The sequence below is a fragment of the Dendropsophus ebraccatus genome, chromosome 7 (genome assembly GCF_027789765.1).
Source record: "Dendropsophus ebraccatus isolate aDenEbr1 chromosome 7, aDenEbr1.pat, whole genome shotgun sequence".
Taxonomy (NCBI): domain Eukaryota; kingdom Metazoa; phylum Chordata; class Amphibia; order Anura; family Hylidae; genus Dendropsophus; species Dendropsophus ebraccatus.
The window spans coordinates 101,660,502-101,685,334 of record NC_091460.1 but is presented as its reverse complement, the minus strand read 5'-3'; the positions used below and the strand labels follow the sequence as shown (position 1 = coordinate 101,685,334).

The 24,833-nt window shown below is 52.7% G+C and overlaps 1 protein-coding gene across 1 annotated transcript; it reads right to left on the bottom strand.

Annotated features, from left to right (window-relative positions):
• Positions 1-20,092, bottom strand: LOC138796930 (C-X-C motif chemokine 13-like). The gene is made up of 4 exons (XM_069976676.1): positions 20,023-20,092; positions 4,514-4,646; positions 1,004-1,082; positions 1-134 (listed from the first exon to the last, which is right to left on the bottom strand). Exons 1-4 carry the CDS (start codon positions 20,084-20,086, stop codon positions 126-128), a joined length of 285 nt encoding a protein of 94 aa, XP_069832777.1. The 5' UTR covers positions 20,087-20,092; the 3' UTR covers positions 1-125.
• Positions 20,093-24,833: the final 4,741 nt, after the last annotated feature.

Genomic DNA, 24,833 nt, shown 5'->3' with positions numbered 1-24,833 from the left:
TGGTACATGTATATTTTTGAAATATCGCTACATTTTTGATAGTTAAAGCAGGGTGTAGTTATTGCACGTTTCTTGCATTTAGTTTTCAATGGAAAGAACGTGTAGTACCCAAAGCTCTTGCCCTTTCATTTTACCTTTTTAAAAAGAAACAAAAAATAAACAAATTAAAGTCCAGTTAAAGAAAAAAAACTCACACATGGGGCGGAGGTGGGTGGGAAGATAAAGTAAACTTGTCCAGCTCCGTGACCCTGTAGCACTGCTTTACCAAATTTCTGACAGTGCTGGCCTTATGCAGCTCTTGTTGCTGCATTGTCATGTTCCAAGCTGATGGATTGCTACTGGGACACTGCTGCAGTCACTGACTGGCTGAGGTGGCAATCCATCAGGTGGAGGAGCCAGGTATGTGACATGCATGGATTGCATAGCATTGATCAGGATTATCAACTATCAGTATTGGCTTGTCAGTCTGTTGCCCTTGAACGCTCTGATCTAGTTTCCTGGAAAACCTTCCAGTTTCCCAGCACTGGATCCAGCTTTTCCAGGCACCCAGAGGAGCGCCATAGAGTTCAAAGACAGCTGGCTGACAAACCAACCCCTGAGCCTAGAGAAGCACTATCTAGTACTGCAAATTTGTTAACCCCAAATTAAATCCCCTTCATGGGAGGAATATATATATATATATAATATAATGTGTGTGTGTATGAGAGTTCCTACTGCATGGGGCATTGCCAGTAAGAACATATATAGCCATATGGCTGATTTGAAGGGGTTAAAGGAAAGGGTTACAGGAACATCGCTAACAATGTTCATGTAGTCCTGTTTAATGTAAAAGGCCTTATAAATGAGCGGTGATCTAGTAGATCAGCACTCTTACCGGGGGAGGGAGGTTTGGGGTCTCTAATACGGCCTTTATGATATATCAACAGGTTTTATGTATCTGTATTCTCTTATAAGCGTTGGGGTGATTTTTACTTTTCTATATGCAACATATGTGTAACCTTACCTTTTTCTTTAATATCTTCATTTTAACCCATTCAGCTTTTGGGCTTACACACACAGTTTTACTGTTCTTTAGGAAAATGCTAAAACAGAAATACATGGAACATTATAGACAGAACAGTGAAATGATATACAGTATATTAGTCATAAGAGAAGCCGCATGTCCAGACTGAAAATGATGTAAGAGCTTGCAGCACAAGTCCCTAGGCCAGCGATCCCTATAGTACAGAAGAGCAAAAGTACGCAGAACGCCAACATTTGAAGTAAACGTGATTTATTACATCAAAAAGTGCATGGATACAGGATATTGAGACTCTTCAACTCTGTCATTCTGTTGGCATACTGCAGACCTTTATTGGCTGTGCCCCACAGTGATCTTATAGGAAGCTCTGCCCCCTTGCTATGTTGTCCTGCCCAACAATTAGAACTGTAATCCCATCCATAATGTGGAACAGCTGTAAGTGACTATATGACATAATGTTACTGATGCAGGAAGCTACAACATTTTACTCTGCAGTTTCAGTAATGCCATAAGAAAAAAAAAATCACAACATATAGGTGCACTCGCCGATCTCCCACCAATTGTTTGACACCTTTCCCACTACGCTGTTCCTAGCCCCAGATTAAAAATTTTACTAATGATCCCAGTTTTATATTATGGCACTGAGATATTATACCCCCCAGCATGCATTGCACTACAGAACCAACTGCCGGGTTCCCCCGCCCCTGTTTTTGCTTTGCTATTTTGTTGATGGAATAAACACCATCATAGTGGGAGTGCTGTTGAACTTTTTCTATTGTATGTCAGTAAGGGGTCATTCACATGTCTGTAGAATGTTACGCGGCTGTGTCAGTACTCTAGCGCGAACTTTTAAACTGCTAAGGAGTTCCCGACATAATTAGAGCTGAGCGAATCTACAGTAGTAGCAAAGCGCTTCGTTCCTATCGGTATTCCGCACCGTGGCCCCGCTCTGAACCGCCGCGATCCAGGCTGCTTACTGCAGCTCGGGACCGCGGCTATTCTCGGGTGCCGCTAACTAGGCCAGTTAGATGCAGCTGTCAAACATGACAGCTGCCTCCAACTGCCTTGTGTCCTCCTGCCCCTGGTGATCGCGGGGGGAGATCCGGTGTACTGAGCCATCCGGGGCTCAGCATCGGAATGCCGCTGATCCCGGCTCGGCAATCTATTCAGATGGTCTGCAGCAGACCATTATAATAGAGCACCGATCTGATGGATCGGTGCTCTATTATATACACAGGATTTATCTCAATAGGAGATCAGTGCTGTGTATATAGAAGTCCCCCAGGGGGCTTCTAATTACCGTGAGTGAAAAAAAAGTGTTTTTAATAATAAAAAAATCCCCTCCCTTAATAAAAGTCCAAATCACCCCCCTTTACCATTTTATAAAAATGAATAAACATTTGACAGCGCCGCGTGCGTAATCGCCCGAAATATTAGATTATCACATTGCTGATCTAGCACGGTATACAACATAAGTGCAAAAAATAACCAAAGTGCAAAATTGCGAATTTTTTGGTCGCATCAAATTTTGAAAAATTTTGATAAAAAGTGATCAAAAAGTCGCATATACGCAATTAAGGTACCTTTAAAAAGTACACATGTTGCAAAAAATGACACCACACACATTTTTTTAAAGGTTTTGATTTTTTTATAAGCCATCGAATAATATAAAAGTTATACATGTTGCATATCGTCGTAATCGCAACAACTTGAGGAACATGCATAACAAGTCAGTTTCACCATATGGCGCATGGCGTAAACACAAAACCACCCCAAATAAAAAATATTGCGTTTTATTTTCAATTTCACTGTGCATATAATTTTTTTTCTGGTTTCGCAATATATTTTATGCATAAATTAAGTCTGCCATTTCAAAGTACAATTAGTTGCACAAAAAATAAGGGCTCATGTGGGTCTGTAGGTGAAAAAAATGCAAGTGCTATGGCCTTTTAAACCCGAGGAGGAAAAATCAAAAACGCAAAAATGAAAATATGCCCAGGAGGGAAGGGGTTAAAGTGACTGTACCACCAGGCCCCGGCAGAAGCACTGGAGTCGGGCCGACCCATCCTTAGTGGGAGGAAACCCTAGCCCCTCTATGATAGGGTTCCATTGATTGTAGTGGAGTCACGTCATTGAGGGGCTGGAGTTTCTTCCTACTAAGGCCCCGTTCCCACTGAGCAAAACTAGCGGAATTCCGTGACGGAATGCCGTTAGCCTCCCGCTCATAATGGGAGTCTATGGGACATGTTCATTCTTCAGCGCGGACAGGGCAGGAGCGCGCGCCTCCCATTATGAGCGGGAGGCTAACGGCATTCCGCTAGTTTTGCTCAGTGGGAATGGGGCCTAAGGGTGGGTCAACCCGCCTCCAGTGCTTCTGCCTGGGTCTGGTGGTACAGTCACTTTAAGTCTGCTCTGTGCCGCGACACTCCTCCCCAGGTGCTGGGAAATGTTTCCCAGTTTTTCCCAGGATCTTTTGCCAGCACCTAAGAAGGAGCGGTACGGCGTGGAGCAGACTTCAAAGCCCGCAGCCCAATTAACAGAATACAGATAGGAACCAAGTGCTTCGCTTCGTTCCTACTGTAGATTCACTCATCTTTAATCATAATTATTCATGATACTGGGAGCTCCGAGGTCCAGACAGCAGAACAAGTCAGAGCTGGAATGACGGACACCCAGTTTTGTTTGGTTTTTTTGCTGCTGCATATACACTATCTGTCTACATAGATAGACTAGAAAGAGATTAAACAAAAGGCTCTCCCTTTCCCCTATTCTACTCGGGAGTGGCTGTTGTTACATTTAGGTTACACAGCAGGTGTTACAGCTTTCCTGGCAACAGAAGAGACTGAGACTGTGATCTCTGTCTCAGAAGGGAGGGGGAGGACAGAGGATTGGAAAGAGTGGAGCAGGCAGTGCGGATTTTCAGCAGTTCAGGGTGTGAGTCAGGTTGAGCTGCAGATTAATGGACCAATTTATGTAATAGAAACCTATTACACAAGCTTAGATTATGGGTGGGGATCAAACAGGGTTGAATCTTTCTAAACCGGAATTTCCCTTTTGATAATACTTAGGGCAGGGATGTCAAACTCAGGCCCTCCAACTGTTGCAAAACTACAAGTCCCATCATGCCTGGACAGCCAAAGCTAAAGCTTTGGCTGTCCAGGTATGATGGGAATTGTAGTTTTAAAACAGCTGGAGGGCCTGTGTTTGACACGTCTGACCTAGAGGGAGATTTATCAAACTGGTGTAAAGTAGAATTGTCAATCAGATTCCACTCTTCATTCCTCACAGATTCTTTTAAAAGTGGAATCTGATTGGTTTCTTTGGGCAACTAAGACAATTCTGCTATACACCAGTTTGATAAATGTCCCCATTAGGGTCTTTATGATTTTGCTAGAGTGAAAATACAATATTATATATTACAATATTATATATTATATTATAATATAATTATAAATTAATTTATTCTTTATACTTTTAATTCAATATACTTACATGATTTCTTTTTCTCTACAATTTTGTGTTTCATCCAGAATTATAACATGTTGAATATCTTTCCACTGAATGACTTTCTCAGATACTTTAAAGCATTTGCACCTTCTATGAACATATCTGCTTTCCCAGATACCTGTATAGTGTAAAATCATATTAAGTAATCCCCATTGTAGTGACAAAGTGTTTTAAAGCTTTTCACTTATTTCAAGAGATTTTAAAGGGACATTTTGCAAGTAAGAAAAATAAAGACTAGGTTCTCACTGTTTACGTAAGAAAGTATGTTACTGACATAATTGTCCAACTACATTCGCAATATTACTGTATGAAATAAGGACATTAGGTTCCTCTGTGCCCCCATAGAATAGATAGGTCCCACTTGTGCCCTATATAGTACTTAGGTCCCCTCTGTGCACACATATAGTAGTTAGGTCCCCTCTGTGCATCCTTATAGTAGTTAGGCCTTTTCTGTGGCCCGATATAGTATAAGGCCAGTCAGTGTCCATATATAGTGGTTGGATACTCACTGTGTATCCATTTAGTTGTTAGGCCTCTGTCAGAAGGTAGTAACCTAGCTATTTCCCTCCTGTTAGCTTCCTCTCTGCCCCCATATAGTAGTTAGGTCTCCTTTGTGGTCCCATAGTTCATGAAGGTGCAGGAAGAGAGGGTAGCTAGCTGGCTGGCAGTTAGGAGGTAGAGGGGAAAGTGCCATGAAGATTAGTCCTGATCTGGAACACAACCAGTATGCAGAGTTGGCAGATGAGGGGATGTTGGTTCAGGGGAGGCATTACTGCAACTAGACATTGCCTTAGTCAGGGAGGTGTCTGCTCCAGTGAGAAGGGGAACAGGAGTCCATTAAAGGCAACACAGTTGCTGGTAGTAAGGGACTCAATAATTAGGGGGATATACATAGCAATTTGTCACAAAGACTGGGATAATCAGTGTGTTGTCTTCCAGAGGCTTGATTTAAACATATTGCAAATTGGGTTGACAGATTAATGGGAGGGGCTGGTGAAAACTCAGCTCTAATGGTGCACATCAGAACCAATGACACAGTTAGAGGTAGATGGAGGGACCTTTAAAAATGATTCCAGGGGCTTAGGCAGTAAGCCTATAACAATGATCTGCAAGGTAATAATTTCTGTAATACTGTTTGTACCACGTGCCTTACTAGAGAAACAGTGGGAGATTAGGGAGGTACATAAGTGTCTCAACAGCTGGTGTCCGATTGAGGGGTTTGGGTTTATCAAGAAGTGGCCAGCTTTTTTGTCAGTTACAGACAGTTACATTTTTTTTATGGATGGACTGTACCTAAATGGGAAGAGTGCAGCTGTGGTGGGGGAGAAGATCGCTAGAGGTTGGAGAACTATTTAAGTTAAAGAGGTTGTCCAACATTTTTTTCTTATTGGAAATGTGAATAATTTGTAATCTGTCCCTTTCCCTGAGTGGTTTTCTCTCTCCTCTGTTGCTGCTTTTTGGATTTGTGTTTGTTTTCATAAAGAACTTCCAGGTCACAGGGGTCAGCAGTGACATCAGAGCTCTGCAAGCCTGTAGCTCCACCCACTCCTCTCTGATTCTAGCTCCACCCACTCTACCCATAGGCAGGAAATGTCTGTATTACTACAAGTGTCCTGTTGAGCAGCATGGTGGCTCAGTGTCTGACAATTACTTATGTTATCAAATCAACTTGTTTTTTCACTTTTTTTTATCTGTTGTTGCACTACAAACCCCAGCACACGTGTACATGTTAGGAGTTGTAGTTCTGGATTACATATACACTGCAGTAGCCATCCTACTGGTGGGCGGGGTCTCAATGAGGCAGCATTCTGTTACCTCAGCAAGAAATAGATAGAATGGTGACTGCCATGAGGTGAAGTCTCCTCTCTCCTCTCCATATTACACACAGCAGCAGCTCTGCCCTAACACTGTAATCATTACACTACAATAGTAACAATATAGGGGAGCAGTTACCCATAGCAACCAAATGAAACCTACAATCTGACTGGTTGCTATGGGCGACTGCTTCCCTGTTCCTCTGCACAAGTTTTGATAAATCCCCCCATAGTTCCTTTATTTACTATTTATAGCTCCAACCTATGCTGCAGTGGTGTACAGAGATTGTAGTCTGTCATGCTCTCCTTACTGCTGCAGTTTCTTCTGAGATCAGATGTTAGTTAGATGTTAGGGGTGGGGCTAAAGAAATGTGGATGCATAACTCCACCCAACTGATGACTCACTGTTCCCTCACTGGCAGGAACAGGAAACAGAAAGGGAACGTGACATCACAAGAAGTAAAGAAAACCCAGGCAGAGTGGTCATGTGACTGAGCCTGAGAACACAGTAAGCGCTCTAAATAAAAAAAAGAAGTGTATGTAGAATCTGCAGCACCCACAGAGGTCAATGCAATGCTAGTTTATTAAAATATCCCGGATAACCCCTTTAACCTCTTAAGGACATAGGACGTATGCGTACGTCATATGTCCTCACTTGCACTTCAAAGCGGGGCCGCGCGGCGGCCCCGCTTTGAAGTGCCGCGATCCCAGGTGCCATGAGTAGCCCGGGACCGCTGCTATTAGCGGGCACGGTCTGATCGCCGTGCCCGCTAATTAGCTAATCGGAGGCAGCTGTCAAAGTTGACAGCTGCCTCCGATTACCGGAGGCAACGTTTCCCTGGGGTCTAGTGGGGGAAATCGCTCCTCCGGGACCTTGTCCCGGAGGAGCGATCTCCGTTACTGATGCCGGCCGGGGACGCGTCCAAGATGGTGCCGTCCTCGGCTCGGCACTCGTTCGTTTTCGGCTGCAGCAGCCGAAAGCAAACGAGTGCCGATCTCATGGATCTCTGCAGCATATCTATGCTGCAGAGATCTCAATGAGAGATCCAAGTGTATATACTAGAAGTCCCCCAGGGGGGCTTCTAGTATATGTGTAAAAAAAAAAAAAAAAAGTGTTGTTTATAGTAAAAAGCCCCCTCCCCTAATAAAAGTCTGAATCACCCCCCTTTTCCCAGGTTTTAAATAAAAGTAAACAAATAAATAAATAAATAAACATGTTTGCTATCGCCGCGTGCGTAATCGCCCGAACTATTAATTAATCACATTCCTGATCTCGTACGGTAAACGGCGTCAGCGCAAAAAAAATCCCAAAGTGCAAAATTGCGCATTTTTGGTTGCATCAAATCCAGAAAAAATGTAATATAAAGCGATCAAAAAGTCGTATATGCGCAATCAAGGTACCGATAGAAAGATCACATCATGGCGCAAAAAATGACACCTCGCACAGCCCCATAGACCAAAGGATAAAAGCGCTATAAGCCTGGGAATGGAGCGATTTTAAGGAACGTATATTGGTTAACAACGGTTTGAATTTTTTACAGGCCATCAGATACAATATAAGTTATACATGTTATATATCGTTTTAATCGTAACGACTTGAGGAACATGCATAACAAGTCAGTTTTACCCCAGGGCGAATGGCGTAAAAACACATTTCCCCCAAATAAAAGAAATGCGTTTTTTTTTTCAATTTCACCACACTTTGAATTTTTTTCTGGTTTCGCAGTGTACTTTATGCAAAAATTCAGCCTGTAATTGCAAAGTACAATTAGTGACGCAAAAAATAAGGGGTCATGTGGGTTTCTAGGTGGAAAAATGCAAGTGCTATGACCTTTTAAACACAAGGAGAAAAAACCGAAAACGTAAAAACGAAAATGGGCCATGTCCTTAAAGGGTTAAGGACTCAAAGGAGGACAACTGTAATATAGAAGGTAAAGACAGAGAAGATTGGCGTTAAGTTGTGGAACTGGGGGTGGAGGAGTGGTGGGGAAAAACAGCCACTAGTGATAAGAAAAATGGAGATACAGACAAACATATTAGGGGAGATTTAATCAAACATGGTGTAAAGTGAAACTGGCTCAGTTGCCCCTAGCAACCAATCAGATTCCACTTTTCATTCCTCAGAGACTCTGGAAGATGAAAGGTGGAATCTGGTTGCTAGGGGCCACTGAGCCAGTTTCACTTTACACCATGTTGATAAATCTCCTCAATTCAGTGTATGTATACAAATGCTAGAAGCCTCATTAATAAAACAGAGGAATTAGAATTAATAATGTTGTAAGAAGAATATGAAATAGTGGGGATGACATGGCTGGATGAAAGCTAAGACCTGGCAGTTAACCTGCAGGATTATAGCGTGTTTAGAAATGACTGTACAAATAAGAAAGGGGGAGGGGTCTGCCTATATGTAAAATATAAGAGGATCAATGAGGTTATAAGTCACGAAAAACTGGAGTCTCTTTGGAAGAAAATAAAGGCAAGGTAAAAAGAATAACAAAATACTGATAGAGGTTTGTTTTCAATTTCAAAGTATAATCGAAGCAGCATAAAAGCTACTAATAAGACGAATAGATGGACAGTAAAATCATTAGGGGGTCTTCAACTACCTGATACAAACTAGGAGGCAGAAACCGGCAGGTCCAGCAAAGGAAGCAGGTTTCTGGCAATATATAAGAAAAAAGAATGGAAAATATAATTATGTCTCACAACTAGTGCTGAACCCAACAAGAGGAGGGGGCACTTGTGGACCTAATTTTAACCTACAGAGGTGGGGGCCACTTAGGAAATAGTTGCCACTACATAGTAAGTTTGTTTATCCATGAATGAAAAGGTAAGATCAGGGGGCTTTTCAACTAAGGGCCCTTTTACACCAACAAGATGTCTGACAGATTTTTTCAGCCAAAGTCAGGAACAGACAGGGCCGTATTTGTCACTAGGCACCCGTGGTCCGGTGCCTAGGGCGGCGCCCTGGGGGGGGGGGCGGCACCCGCAGGGAACACTTTTTTTATTATTAAAAAAAAAAAAAAAAACGTCCGTAGGCACTGGCCCACGGGTGCCTAGTCCGCGCCGGGGGGGGGGGGGTGTGACGGAGCGGCCGGGAGAAGGATGGGCAGGCAGGCTGGTTCCCTCCCCCCATGCAGCGCCGAGGTCCGAGGTCCGGGGTCCGGGGTGCAGGGCTGGTGTTGAGCTTCCGGCACACACAGTGTGACAGAGGCCGGAAGCTCCCAGCTGCAGCCCCGCGGTCCCTGATCTTCTCTCCTGCTCGGCGGCGCTCACGTGATGTGACGTCATCGCCTAGCAGGAGAGAAGATCCAGAAACGCGGGGCTGCAGCTGGGAGCTTCCGGCCTCTGTCACACTGTGTGTGCCGGAAGCTCAACACCAGCCCTGCACCCCGGACCCCGGACCTCGGCGCTGCATGGGGGGAGGGAACCAGCCTGCCTGCCCATCCTTCTCCCGGCCGCCCCGTCTCCCCCCGGCCCCCCTGCAGCCTCTCCCCTGCCCCCCCAGCCTCTCCGCCTCTCACCTGCCCCCCCAGCCTCTCACCTGCCCCCCCAGCCTCTCACCTGCCCCCCCAGCCTCTCACCTGCCCCCCAGCCTCTCCCCTGCCCCCCCAGCCTCTTCCCTGCCTCTCCGCCTCTCACCTGCCCCCCAGCCTCTCCCCTGCCCCCCTGCAGCCTCTCCCCTGCCCCCCCAGCCTCTCCGCCTCTCCCCTGCCCCCCCAGCCTCTCACCTGCCCCTCAGCCTCTCACCTGCCCCCCCAGCCTATCACCTGCCCCTCAGCCTCTCCGCCTCTCACCTGCCCCCCCAGCCTCTCACCTGCCCCTCAGCCTCTCCGCCTCTCACCTGCCCCCCCAGCCTCTCACCTGCCCCTCAGCCTCTCACCTGCCCCCCAGCCTCTCACCTGCCCCTCAGCCTCTCACCTGCCCCCCCAGCCTCTCACCTGCCCCCCCAGCCTCTCACCTGCCCCCCCAGCCTATCACCTGCCCCTCAGCCTCTCCGCCTCTCACCTGCCCCCCCAGCCTCTCACCTGCCCCCCCAGCCTATCACCTGCCCCTCAGCCTCTCCGCCTCTCACCTGCCCCCCCAGCCTCTCACCTGCCCCTCAGCCTCTCACCTGCCCCCCAGCTTCTCACCTGCCCCTCAGCCTCTCACCTGCCCCCCCAGCCTCTCACCTGCCCCCCCCAGCCTCTCACCTGCCCCCCCAGCCTCTCACCTGCCCCTCAGCCTCTCACCTGCCCCCCAGCCTCTCCCCTGCCCCCCAGCCTCTCCCCTGCCCCCCCAGCCTCTCCCCTGCCCCCCCAGCCTCTCCGCCTCTCACCTGCCCCCCAGCCTCTCCCCTGCCCCCCTGCAGCCTCTCCCCTGCCCCCCCAGCCTCTCCGCCTCTCCCCTGCCCCCCCAGCCTCTCACCTGCCCCTCAGCCTCTCACCTGCCCCCCAGCCTATCACCTGCCCCTCAGCCTCTCCGCCTCTCACCTGCCCCCCAGCCTCTCACCTGCCCCCCCAGCCTATCACCACCCCTCAGCCTCTCCGCCTCTCACCTGCCCCCCAGCCTCTCACCTGCCCCCCCAGCCTCTCACCTGCCCCCTCAGCCTCTCACCTGCCCCCCAGCCTCTCACCTGCCCCTCAGCCTCTCACCTGCCCCCCCAGCCTCTCACCTGCCCCCCCAGCCTCTCACCTGCCCCTCAGCCTCTCACCTGCCCCCCCAGCCTCTCACCTGCCCCCCCAGCCTCTCACCTGCCCCTCAGCCTCTCACCTGCCCCCCAGCCTCTCACCTGCCCCTCAGCCTCTCACCTGCCCCTCAGCCTCTCACCTGCCCCTCAGCCTCTCACCTGCCCCCCCAGCCTCTCACCTGCCCCCCCAGCCTCTCACCTGCCCCCCCAGCCTCTCACCTGCCCCCTCAGCCTCTCACCTGCCCCTCAGCCTCTCACCTGCCCCCCCAGCCTCTCCCCTGCCCCCCAGCCTCTCCCCTGCCCCCCAGCCTCTCCCCTGCCCCCCCAGCCTCTCCCCTGCCCCCCAGCCTCTCCCCTGCCCCCCCAGCCTCTCCGCCTCTCACCTGCCCCCCAGCCTCTCCCCTGCCCCCCTGCAGCCTCTCCCCTGCCCCCCAGCCTCTCCGCCTCTCACCTGCCCCCCCCAGCCTCTCCCCCGCCCCCAGCCTCTCTGCCTCTCCCCTGCCCCCCAGCCTCTCACCTGCCCCCCCAGCCTCTCACCTGCCCCTCAGCCTCTCACCTGCCCCCCCAGCCTCTCACCTGCCCCTCAGCCTCTCACCTGCCCCCCCAGCCTCTCCCCTGCCCCCCAGCCTCTCCCCTGCCCCCCCAGCCTCTCCGCCTCTCACCTGCCCCCCAGCCTCTCCCCTGCCCCCCTGCAGCCTCTCCCCTGCCCCCCCCAGCCTCTCCGCCTCTCACCTGCCCCCCAGCCTCTCCCCTGCCCCCCCCAGCCTCTCCGCCTCTCCCCTGCCCCCCTGCAGCCTCTCCCCTGCCCCCCCCAGCCTCTCCGCCTCTCACCTGCCCCCCCAGCCTCTCCCCTGCCCCCCCAGCCTCTCCCCTGCCCCCCCAGCCTCTCCGCCTCTCCCCTGCCCCCTCAGCCTCTCACCTGCCCCCCCAGCCTATCACCTGCCCCTCAGCCTCTCCGCCTCTCACCTGCCCCCCCAGCCTCTCACCTGCCCCTCAGCCTCTCACCTGCCCCCCAGCCTCTTACCTGCCCCCCAGCCTCTTACCTGCCCCCCAGCCTCTCACCTGCCCCCCCAGCCTCTCACCTGCCCCCCAGCCTCTCACCTGCCCCCCCAGCCTCTCCACCTAACCACCAGCCTCTCACCTGCCCCCCAGCCTCTCACCTGCCCCCCAGCCTCTCACCTGCCCCCCAGCCTCTCACCTGCCCCCCCAGCCTCTCACCTGCCCCCCCAGCCTCTCACCTGCCCCCCCAGCCTCTCACCTGCCCCTCAGCCTCTCACCTGCCCCCCCAGCCTCTCACCTGCCCCCCAGCCTCTTACCTGCCCCCCAGCCTCTCACCTGCCCCCCCAGCCTCTCACCTGCCCCCCAGCCTCTCACCTGCCCCCCCAGCCTCTCCACCTAACCATCAGCCTCTCACCTGCCCCCCAGCCTCTCACCTGCCCCCCAGCCTCTCACCTGCCCCCCAGCCTCTCACCTGCCCCCCCAGCCTCTCACCTGCCCCCCCAGCCTCTCACCTGCCCCCCCAGCCTCTCACCTGCCCCTCAGCCTCTCACCTGCCCCCCCAGCCTCTCCACCTAACCATCAGCCTCTCACCTGCCCCCCAGCCTCTCACCTGCCCCCCAGCCTCTCACCTGCCCCCCCAGCCTCTCACCTGCCCCCCCAGCCTCTCACCTGCCCCTCAGCCTCTCACCTGCCCCCCCAGCCTCTCACCTGCCCCCCAGCCTCTCACCTGCCCCCCCAGCCTCTCACCTGCCCCCCAGCCTCTCACCTGCCCCCCCAGCCTCTCACCTGCCCCTCAGCCTCTCACCTGCCCCCCCAGCCTCTCCCCTGCCCCCCAGCCTCTCCCCTGCCCCCCAGCCTCTCCCCTGCCCCCCCAGCCTCTCCGCCTCTCACCTGCCCCCCAGCCTCTCCCCTGCCCCCCTGCAGCCTCTCCCCTGCCCCCCCAGCCTCTCCGCCTCTCCCCTGCCCCCCCAGCCTCTCACCTGCCCCTCAGCCTCTCACCTGCCCCCCCAGCCTATCACCTGCCCCTCAGCCTCTCCTCCTCTCCCCTGCCCCCCCAGCCTCTCCGCCTCTCCCCTGCCCCCTCAGCCTCTCACCTGCCCCCCAGCCTATCACCTGCCCCTCAGCCTCTCCGCCTCTCACCTGCCCCCCCAGCCTCTCACCTGCCCCCCAGCCTCTCACCTGCCCCCCCAGCCTCTCCACCTAACCATCAGCCTCTCACCTGCCCCCCAGCCTCTCACCTGCCCCCCAGCCTCTCACCTGCCCCCCCAGCCTCTCACCTGCCCCTCAGCCTCTCACCTGCCCCCCCAGCCTCTCACCTGCCCCCCCAGCCTCTCCCCTGCCCCCCCAGCCTCTCCCCTGCCCCCCCAGCCTCTCCGCCTCTCACCTGCCCCCCAGCCTCTCCCCTGCCCCCTGCAGCCTCTCCCCTGCCCCCCCAGCCTCTCCGCCTCTCCCCTGCCCCCCCAGCCTCTCACCTGCCCCTCAGCCTCTCACCTGCCCCCCCAGCCTATCACCTGCCCCTCAGCCTCTCCTCCTCTCCCCTGCCCCCTCAGCCTCTCACCTGCCCCCCCAGCCTATCACCTGCCCCTCAGCCTCTCCGCCTCTCACCTGCCCCCCAGCCTCTCACCTGCCCCTCAGCCTCTCACCTGCCCCCCAGCCTCTCACCTGCCCCCCAGCCTCTCACCTGCCCCCCCAGCCTCTCACCTGCCCCCCCAGCCTCTCACCTGCCCCCCAGCCTCTCACCTGCCCATCAGCCTCTCACCTGCCCCCCAGCCTCTCACCTGCCCCCCCAGCCTCTCACCTGCCCCCCCAGCCTCTCACCTGCCCCTCAGCCTCTCACCTGCCCCCCAGCCTCTCACCTGCCCCCCCCGCCTCTCACCTGCCCCTCAGCCTCTCACCTGCCCCCCCAGCCTCTCCCCTGCCCCCCAGCCTCTCCCCTGCCCCCCCCAGCCTCTCCGCCTCTCACCTGCCCCCCAGCCTCTCCCCTGCCCCCCTGCAGCCTCTCCCCTGCCCCCCAGCCTCTCCGCCTCTCCCCTGCCCCCCCAGCCTCTCACCTGCCCCTCAGCCTCTCACCTGCCCCCCCAGCCTATCACCTGCCCCTCAGCCTCTCCTCCTCTCACCTGCCCCCCCAGCCTCTCACCTGCCCCCCAGCCTCTCACCTGCCCCCCCAGCCTCTCACCTGCCCCTCAGCCTCTCCTCCTCTCCCCTGCCCCCCCAGCCTCTCACCTGCCCCCCAGCCTCTCACCTGCCCCCCCAGCCTATCACCTGCCCCTCAGCCTCTCCTCCTCTCCCCTGCCCCCCCAGCCTCTCCGCCTCTCCCCTGCCCCCTCAGCCTCTCACCTGCCCCCCAGCCTATCACCTGCCCCTCAGCCTCTCCGCCTCTCACCTGCCCCCCCAGCCTCTCACCTGCCCCCCAGCCTCTCACCTGCCCCCCAGCCTCTCACCTGCCCCCCCAGCCTCTCCACCTAACCATCAGCCTCTCACCTGCCCCCCAGCCTCTCACCTGCCCCCCAGCCTCTCACCTGCCCCCCCAGCCTCTCACCTGCCCCCCCAGCCTCTCACCTGCCCCCCCAGCCTCTCACCTGCCCCTCAGCCTCTCACCTGCCCCCCCAGCCTCTCACCTGCCCCCCCAGCCTCTCACCTGCCCCCCCAGCCTCTCCCCTGCCCCCCCAGCCTCTCCCCTGCCCCCCCAGCCTCTCCGCCTCTCACCTGCCCAACAGCCTCTCCCCTGCCCCCCTGCAGCCTCTCCCCTGCCCCCCCAGCCTCTCCGCCTCTCCCCTGCCCCCTCAGCCTCTCACCTGCCCCTCAGCCTCTCACCTGCCCCCCCAGCCTATCACCTGCCCCTCAGCCTCTCCTCCTCTCCCCTGCCCCCCCAGCCTCTCCGCCTCTCCCCTGCCCCCTCAGCCTCTCACCTGCCCCCCCAGCCTATCACCTGCCCCTCAGCCTCTCCGCCTCTCACCTGCCCCCCCAGCCTCTCACCTGCCCCTCAGCCTCTCACCTGCCCCCCAGCCTCTCACCTGCCCCCCAGCCTCTCACCTGCCCCCCAGCCTCTCACCTGCCCCCCCAGCCTCTCACCTGCCCCCCAGCCTCTCACCTGCCCATCAGCCTCTCACCTGCCCCCCAGCCTCTCACCTGCCCCCCAGCCTCTCACCTGCCCCCCAGCCTCTCACCTGCCCCCCCAGCCTCTCACCTGCCCCTCAGCCTCTCACCTGCCCCCCCAGCCTCTCACCTGCCCCCCCAGCCTCTCACCTGCCCCTCAGCCTCTCACCTGCCCCCCCAGCCTCTCCCCTGCCCCCCAGCCTCTCCCCTGCCCCCCCAGCCTCTCCGCCTCTCACCTGCCCCCCAGCCTCTCCCCTGCCCCCCTGCAGCCTCTCCCCTGCCCCCCAGCCTCTCCGCCTCTCCCCTGCCCCCCCAGCCTCTCACCTGCCCCTCAGCCTCTCACCTGCCCCCCCAGCCTATCACATGCCCCTCAGCCTCTCCTCCTCTCACCTGCCCCCCCAGCCTCTCACCTGCCCCCCAGCCTCTCACCTGCCCCCCAGCCTCTCACCTGCCCCCCCAGCCTCTCACCTGCCCCCCCAGCCTCTCACCTGCCCCCCCAGCCTCTCCACCTAACCATCAGCCTCTCACCTGCCCCCCCAGCCTCTCACCTGCCCCCCCCAGCCTCTCACCTGCCCCCCTGCAGCCTCTCACCTGCCCCCCCAGCCTCTGCGCCTCTCCCCTGCCCCCTCAGCCTCTCACCTGCCCCTCAGCCTCTCACCTGCCCCTCAGCCTCTCACCTGCCCCCCCAGCCTCTCACCTGCCCCCCCAGCCTCTCACCTGCCCCTCAGCCTCTCACCTGCCCCCCAGCCTCTCACCTGCCCCCCCAGCCTCTCACCTGCCCCTCAGCCTCTCCCCTGCCCCCCTGCAGCCTCTCCCCTGCCCCCCCCAGCCTCTCCCCTGCCCCCCCCAGCCTCTCCCCTGCCCCCCCCCCAGCCTCTCCCCTGCCCCCCCCCAGCCTCTCCCCTGCCCCCCAGCCTCTCCGCCTCTCACCTGCCCCTCAGCCTCTCACCTGCCCCTCAGCCTCTCACCTGCCCCCCAGCCTCTCCCCTGCCCCCCTGCAGCCCCTCCCCTGCCCCCCCAGCCTCTCCGCCTCTCACCTGCCCCCCAGCCTCTCCCCTGCCCCCCTGCAGCCTCTCCCCTGCCCCCCCAGCCTCTCCGCCTCTCACCTGCCCCCCAGCCTCTCCCCTGCCCCCCTGCCGCCTCTCCCCTGCCCCCCCAGCCTCTCCGCCTCTCACCTGCCCCCCCAGCCTCTCACCTGCCCCCCCAGCCTCTCACCTGCCCCTCAGCCTCTCACCTGCCCCCCAGCCTCTCCCCTGCCCCCCCCAGCCTTTCCCCTGCCCCCCCAGACTCTCCCCCTAACCCTCAGCCTCTCCCCTGGTCCCCAGCCTCTCCCCTGGTCCCCAGCCTCTCCCCCCTGCATTCTCAGCCTCTCCCCTGCCCCCAGCCTCTCTCCCCTGCATTCTCAGCTTCTTCCCTGCCCCCCTACCGCTCCCCCTGACCCCCAGCCTCTCCCTCTGAGCCCCAGCCCCCCCTGAACCCCAGCTTCTCCCCTGCCACCCTAGCTGCCCCTCCCTGCTGGTCCCCTGCCCCCCAGCTGCTCTCCCTTTCCCCCAGCTGCCTCCCTTCCCCAGTCACCCCCAGTTGCCTCCCTTCCTCAGTCACCCCTAGCTGCCTCCCTTCCCCTGTCACCCCCAGCTGCCCCCCTTCCCCAGTCCCCCTGTCGCCCCAGCTGCCTCCCTTTCCCAGCCCCCCCCAGCTGCCCTCCTGCCCCAGTCACCCCCAGCTGCCCCTGCAGACAAGTTGTGGTCGGAGAAGTCTTCATGATGCTGCGCCAGATGGAGAAGAAAGCAAAAAGTTAGCGACAGCAATTCGAGAAGACGTCACCTGTGAGTCATTAGTAACTGCACTGTAATCACTTCTATAGTGTGCAGAGCCTGTGTACCATTGGGGTCTATAAGGGTCAGTTTATTGTTTGCGGTAGTGTACTGACACAGCCCCGCGGTCACTACAGTACACTAGTGCAAACTTTTAAACTAGGACCCAACTACAAGAGCTGCAGGCACTACAACTCCCAGCATATCCTGAGGGCTGCAGACTGTCAGTACTTGCTGGGAGTTATAGTGCCTGGAGCTGTTGTAGTTGGGTCCTAGGTGCATCATACACTGGATGCTTTGTGGCATATAAGAATACATAGATCTGTGGGGGCTCAGTGTGTGGAAGTGACCCCAGAACATCACTAATAGGGGATAGAACAACAACATCTCCCCCTACCATATTAGTGATGTTCTGGGGTCACGTCCCTGCACTGAGCCCCCACAGATCTATGTATTCTGATCTCCCGCAACGCCTCCAGGACCCAACTACAACAGCTGTAGGCACTACAACTCCCAGAACAGTCTGCAGCCCTCAGGATATGCTGGGAGTTGTAGTGCCTGCAGCTGCTGTAGTTGGGTCCTAGGTGCATCATACACTGGATGCTTTGTGGCATATAAGAATACATAGATCTGTGGGGGCTCAGTGTAGGGAAGTGACCCCAGAACATCACTAATAAGATATTGGGGGAGATGTTTTTGTTCTATCCCCTATTAGTAATGTTCTGGGGTCACTTCCCTGCACTGAGCCCCCACAGATCTCTTTATTCTTATATGCCACAAAGCATTCAGTGTATAGGACCCAACTACAACAGCTGCAGGCACTACAACTCCCAGCATGTACTGACAGTCTGCAGCCCTCAGGATATGCTGGGAGTTGTAGTAAAGTACAATCCTATGATAACTGCGGCTGTAGACAGATGTATTGCTGGACCCTCAGGGCTGATGGTTGTCACCCACAGATTGCAGCCACCAGGAGACTCTGCACACAGTGATTTATTACAGGGTTGTCCTCTCAGAGACTACAACTCCCAGCATACCCTGAGAGCTGTATAAATGTAGGGATTTGTCACAGATACAGATGAATTCAGGAAAGGAGCGGGTCAGCATGTCGTGTCTCACTGGTTGTATATTGGTGGCTCCAGGTCCCCCAGTCCAACACTGGACAGAACCAGTCCCCCGGCCTCCTTCCTTCCTCCATCACGTCTGTTTGATGAGAACAGCGGGCATCAAGCAGAGCGGCACCCAAGTGCCAGGGTATATACCATGCATGTACAGTAACGGCGCGGCGGGGGGGGGGGGGGGGGGGGGGGGGGGGGGGGGGGGGGGGGGCGCCTCTGCGTGCAAAGTGCCTAGGGCAGCATGAACTCTAAATACAGGCCTGGGAACAGACTATAAACAGAGAACAGGTCGTAAAGATAAGACTGAGATTTCTCCTCTTTTCAAATCCATTCCTGGCTTTGGTTTAAGAAAATCTGTCAGATAATCTGTTGGTGTAATAGGACCCTTTGGCTAAAAAATGGGTAAAATAATCTGTCAGACATCTTCTGGTGTAATAGGGCCTTTAGAGGGGACCTTAGTAACATAGATTGGGACAGTACACTCGGCGTCCTAAAATAGGTCCATAACCAACTAATTTATTCAGGTCTTGTTAAAATAAATATATTTATTAAAAAAAGAAACACCAGCTATACTGCACAATACAAGCTAACATTAAAGGGGTAGTGCGGCAGTAAAGAATTATTCACAGAATAACACACATTACAAAGTTATACAACTTTGTAATGTATGTTATGTCTGTGAATGGCCCCCTTCCCTGTGTCCCACCACCCCCACCCGTGTACCTGGAAGTGTTGGTGCATTATACATTACCTGATCCGTGTCGCGCATGTCCTCCATCTTGTGCCAAACGTCATCGCCGGCCCCCTCTGCCGCGTCATAACTGTGCTCAGCTGCGATTGGCTGAGCACAGTTATGTTCAGCCAATCGTGGCTGAGCAGCTGATGACGCGGCCGCGTCATCAGCCGCTCAGCCGCAATTGGCTGGGGACAGTTATGCTCAGCCAATCGCGGCTGAGCATCGGATGACGCTGCAGAGGGCGGCCGGCATTCGGGACAGTCGGAGCTGTTCGCCGTCCGTCCGAAGAAGACGTCACTGACTGAAGATCGGAGACGTGGGTCGGCACGTGACAGGTATGTATAGCGCACCACACTTCCGGGTACACGGGTGGAGGTGGTGGGACACGGGGAAGGGGGCCATTCACAGACATAACATACATTACAAAGTTGTATAACTTTGTAATGTGTGTTATTCTGTGAATAATTCTTTGCCGCCGCACTTCCCCTTTAACAGTATTGATGATATATTTTTAAACAGAGTATTTCAACCAATATATGCATGTACTGGTCAAATTATGGCAATACTATCTAACCCATTTTGTAAACGTAGCTTGAACCCCAACTTGTGTTTTGCGATCCATCTTCAGGAAGGATCGCAAAATGTGTGTTGCGGTTCAGGCTATGTTTTTCAGTATTGCCATAATTTGACCAGTACATGCATATATTAGTATTGAAATACTCTGTTTACACACATGAAATCATTAGTACTGTCAATTTTTTGTACACTTAGATCGTAGCTTGTACTGGGTGTATTTTAATAAGACCTGAAATTGAGTTATTGAATATGTTAAAAAAACAAACGACAGCAACGATCAGACAACATCGTTCATGATCACCAGACGATTATTGGCTGATATCGGCTAAATACGGCCGATAATTGTTTAGTGTAATAGGGCCTTTACAGTATACAGCAAAGGTAGATGAAAATGTTGGTCCCCTCAAAAATAACCTGCATAAAATGGTAGAGGGAGGAGAGGAAAAGGACAATCTACTAAATACCTTTATACAGGAAAAATCCTATGAAAGATGTAAGTAGAAATATGTATATATGTGTATTAAATGTATTCCCATCATACTTTCTGCAAATGACAAAAAAAGTACATGCCAGCCAATGCTGAACGCTTTTGCTTTGCTAATAAGAGATAAAACTATTTAGTAGTTACAATGCAAGTTAGATAGATGAAGTAAATAAAAAAAATTAACTCACCAAATGTGGTAAAGAAGCAATGCAGAGAGAGAATGATCCACAGCAAAACAAAGCTGCTTCTCATCCTGACTTCATGTATGGTGTGGCTGATAGTGAGGCTAAACCTTCTTACGTACTGACAACATAAAAATGGGAAATGATGTAATGAAAAAGACGAAAACTAAATCAAATTTACCTAATAAACAATGTTGCCACAATTACAATAGGTGGCATTGTGTATATATATAAAATATTCTTCCAGTTAAAATAATTACTGTCTACTTTCTCTCTCTTTTACAGAGACCTTTGTGAAAAAAGGGGGAAAAAATAGAGATGGTAATTATTGTACGGAATGTTAAAGCATGTTTATTTTATGTGACTGTGTTGGTCTACACGAGGAAGTGTAATCTTCTGGAAGATTTTGGCTGCATTCACACGTTCGCATACTATGCAGACCTACTGACTGTGAATTCCTGTCCTGGATGGTTTCCCCACCCGGCATGATGTATCAATAAATCTAAAGGCATCCGTTTCTAATAAATGTGTCTCTTGGACACAAAGGACATCACAGCCTAATGTTCTCGTTTCTCTCCAAGTTTTTGAATCAGGGGTGTTAGTTCCATTGGCATTTAAACTAACAAATTTTATGACCACTAATTACCGTATTTTCTGATGACCCCCAACTTTTCCAGTTGAAATACAGAAGTTGGGATATACGCGCTGTATAAGACTACCCCTATTCCAACACACACCAAATAAAAATGTATAAAAAAGCGAGATCTGAGAGGCAGAGAAGAAGGTACAGTAATACTGGTGGGATACAAGGGCGGCCAGACAGGGGAAAGAGGTGTGTTTTTCTGGGCACAGAACCACTCTACCATGTCTCTTTTTTTCATACCCCAGGCACCTGCAGCTTGCTCTGCCCGTTACACGGTCGCCACATACAGTGGGGATGTGGCAGTTTTTTAGCTCCCCCGACGGTTCTAAAATCCGATTCTAAATTTTCAGCACCCGCCCTATAAGATGACACCTGACTTTTGAGAAGATTTTCCTGGATTAAAAAGTAGTCTTATATGCAGGAAAATACTGTGCATTCCAAGATAATGAGTTTAAATATCCAGGTGGCAAAACAACTAAGGGTGGTATTACATGGGCCGATGGGGGCCCGATATTACCTGTAAACGAGCAGCGATCTGCTAGATCGGCGCTTGTTTACTGGACATATTACATGGCCTGATAATCGTTAAACAAGGGCTGCAGGGACATCGTTACCGATGTCCTTGCAGCCCTTGCTTAATTATATACATTACCTATCCATGTTCCAGGACTGCTGCTGCGGTCCGCTTCTCCACGGGTCCCACGCGCTCTAACTTCAGAGTGGCCTGTCAACTAACAGGCCACAAAGCTAGAGCGTGCAGGACCCGGGGAGAAGAAGACCGCAGCAGCAGCCCTGGAACGTGGATAGGTAATGTATATCGTCAGTCGCCGGGCGCGCACCACTATTACACGTAGTAGTGCGCGGTCGGCACCCGACGAAAATAGATCCAAACCTATATTAACGATCAGCCAATGATCGTTGTCATCGGCTGATCGTTGTATTTATTACATGGAGCAATAATCGGCCGAATATCGTTCCGTGTAATAGTACTCTAAAACTAGAGATGATAATGAGTCCTGTTTTTCCCCTTGTGTCTCGAGATCCTGAGACGGTAGTGAAATAAGGTTAAGAATATAAATAAAAATTATTATTATTATTATTATTATTATTATCTTACGTAGTAACATTGTGGGGAGAAAACTACAACCTGAAGCCTTTCAGGCGCAGAGCAACTATCCATCAACTCCAGTCAGCACTTGTTGAATAAGGCAACACCACATTTCAGTCTCCATGGGACCAGTCCTCTAAGACAGCAATGTTAACCAGGCATTTTCATGGAGGGTGGTATATCCAAGTTCCATTCTTTAAGCAAGCGTTGTCTGTCTTCTAGTGACTTGACCATGTGGCTCTTGTTCTCCATGGTTACTAGTAAGCGCGTAGAGACACCTCAGTGATGTTGCACAGTGATGTGACATAGCGTCAGGGTGATGGGTAGAAGTGTTCTTAGTTGTAGAGTGTGCAGCGGCAGATGTGCAAATATTGCAACTTTGTGGTAAGGTGTGGGCAATCCATTGTTCTGACATATTCCAACACCATACTGTCCCTGCCACGAGCTGCACCATGCCTCTAAGGCAATTCTCACAGAGTGATGAAGAGGCTGGGGGTGATTCAGAAAAGTTAGGCTAACAATGAGCCTAAGCACTCACAACACAACTCTGTGTGGCTTAGGGAAAACTCTGGGAATGTCCTTGAGTGGCCCAACCAGCCTTGACATAAACCCAATATAACATCTCTGAGAGACCTGAAAATGGCCCCAACACTCCTTATCCAATTTGACAGAGCTAGAGAGGATCTACAGAGAAGAATGTCAGAAAATCGATAAATCCAGGTGTACAAACTTTGTGGCATTACATGTGAAATAACTGCTGATGTTAGTAGTATATTATGCTGAGAAGCAGATGGTCAGTCATAAGTTTTATGGACGTGTTACCAAGTAAATTTTTCTCTCCGTAGAGTACATTCTATATGAAAAATTGTCATCACTTTGGTACTTCGGATATGTGCTGTCCGCACATCCACCCGTGATGGCCTACAGCCGACACATGCTGCCATCAGTTCCTCGGACCTAGATAAGATTATCACCACCTAAGACATCATACTTAAGCATAAGAAGTTGATCCTCCAGCCGTACCTCTACATAAAATCCAGGCGAGCATGCATATACGTCTTATGAGCCTGATGACAGTTTAAAGGGAACCTGTCACCCCCTGTGTCGGGGCAGAGCCTGGCCGACCCGCCGGTGCAGACACATATACTTACTGCTTCCACGAAGTCCCAGTCCCGGAGCCTGTCTCGCCACAGAGATATCCCCGTCCGAAACCGCGCGCGCTCATCAGATATGAGTCTGGCTCCAGTCAATCTCTATGGATATCGGACTCATCTCTGGGGAGCATGCGCATGGCTTCGGACAGGGATATCTCTGAGGCGGGACAGGCTCCGGGACCAGGACTTAATGGAAGCAGTAAGTGTATGTGTCTGCATCCGGGGGTCGGCCGCGCTCTGTGGGGGGGGATGACAGGTTCTCTTTAAATGACTGAAATGTTACAGTTATTGATTGAAATCCTGATTACCACCTAAGATAACATTTCTAACATCATTTTTGTGTGCAGAGTACCTCTTTTCATGGATGCGCTACCATGTTATTGTTCTCTCCATAGAGTAATTGTATATTCTGTCCCCTCTTTTCTTTTTTTGCCTTAGTTTCGCATTCCTCCCCCACCCAAGGTGATTTAGTGAGTAAGTACATATAGGGTCAGAGCCTGGCTTTACTCAGTCTTGCTAGCTGATACACACAGGGTAAGGTGTTTTATTCCATCTGCTTTTCCTTTTGTGGTGTAGTTCCATTGTGGCAGCACTGTGTCTGTGGTAGATGTGGCTCAGGGGCGCTATGTCTGGCAACATTGTGTGCTGGGCAACTATGCTGCTTCCTCCTGTGGCGCTGTTGTTGTTGTTGTGGTGGTCGCCATGTGGGGCTGCGACATTTTTAAGTTAAGGACCCACATTTATCAGGAATCTTGACGTAGTGTGAGGGCTTATTCACTTAGATCAAAAAGTAAATAACTCTTGATGTTAGAAGTATATCGTGCTGAGAAGAAGATGTTCAGTCATAAAGTTTATGGATGTGCTACCATGTCTATTTTTCTCTCTATAGAGTACATTATATATGAAACATATGTCAGCACTTTGGTACTTGGGATGTGCGCTTTCTGCACATCCACCTATCACGGCTTACAGCCGAGATGTGCTGCCATCAGTTCCTCTCTCCTTTCTGGTAAAAACCAACCTAGATAATATTATTACCATCTCGGACATCATACTTCAGAATAAGAAGCTGATCCTCCAGCTGTATCTCTACACTCCATCCAAAGTGAGCAGACATATACGTCTTATAAGTCTTATGTTGCCTCCCCTTATAGATGGCCCCCTTATGTTGCCTCCCCTTATAGATGGCCCCCTTATGTTGCCTCCCCTTATAGATGGCCCCCTTATGTTGCCTCCCATTATAGGTTGCACCCTTATGTTGCCCCCCCATAGATGGCCCCCTTTGTTGTACCCCTTATAGATGCCCCCCCGCCCTTGTAGGTGGCCCCCTGTGTTGTCCCCTTACACATGCCCCCCTTATAGATGGTCCCTCTTTGTTGTCCCCCTTATGTTTCCCCCATATAGATGCCTCCCTTATGTTGCCCCCCTTGTTGTCCCCTTATACATGCCCCCCTTATCTTTTCCCCCATATAGATAACTCCCTTATTTTGCCCCCCTTGTAGATTCCCCCACTGTGTTGTCTCCTTATACATTCCCCCCTATGTTGCCCCCCAATGTAGATGCCCCCACTGTGTTGTCTTCCTATACATTTCCCCCCTATGTTGCCCCCCATGTAGATGCCCCCACTTGTGTTGTCTTCTTATACATTTTCCTCCTATGTTGCCCTCCATGTAGATGCCTGCACTGTTTTGTCTCCTTATACATTCCCCCCTATGTTGCCCCCTCATGTAGATGCCCCCACTGTGTTGTCTTCTAATACATACTCCCCACCTCATGTTGCCCACCCTTGTAAATAGCCCCTGTGTTGTCCCCTTATCTTGTCATGCAGATAAAAACAAAGAGGAAAAAAAACAAACCAACAACTCACCTTTAGGCTATGTTCACACTATGTATCTGTGCGGCTGTATTGCGG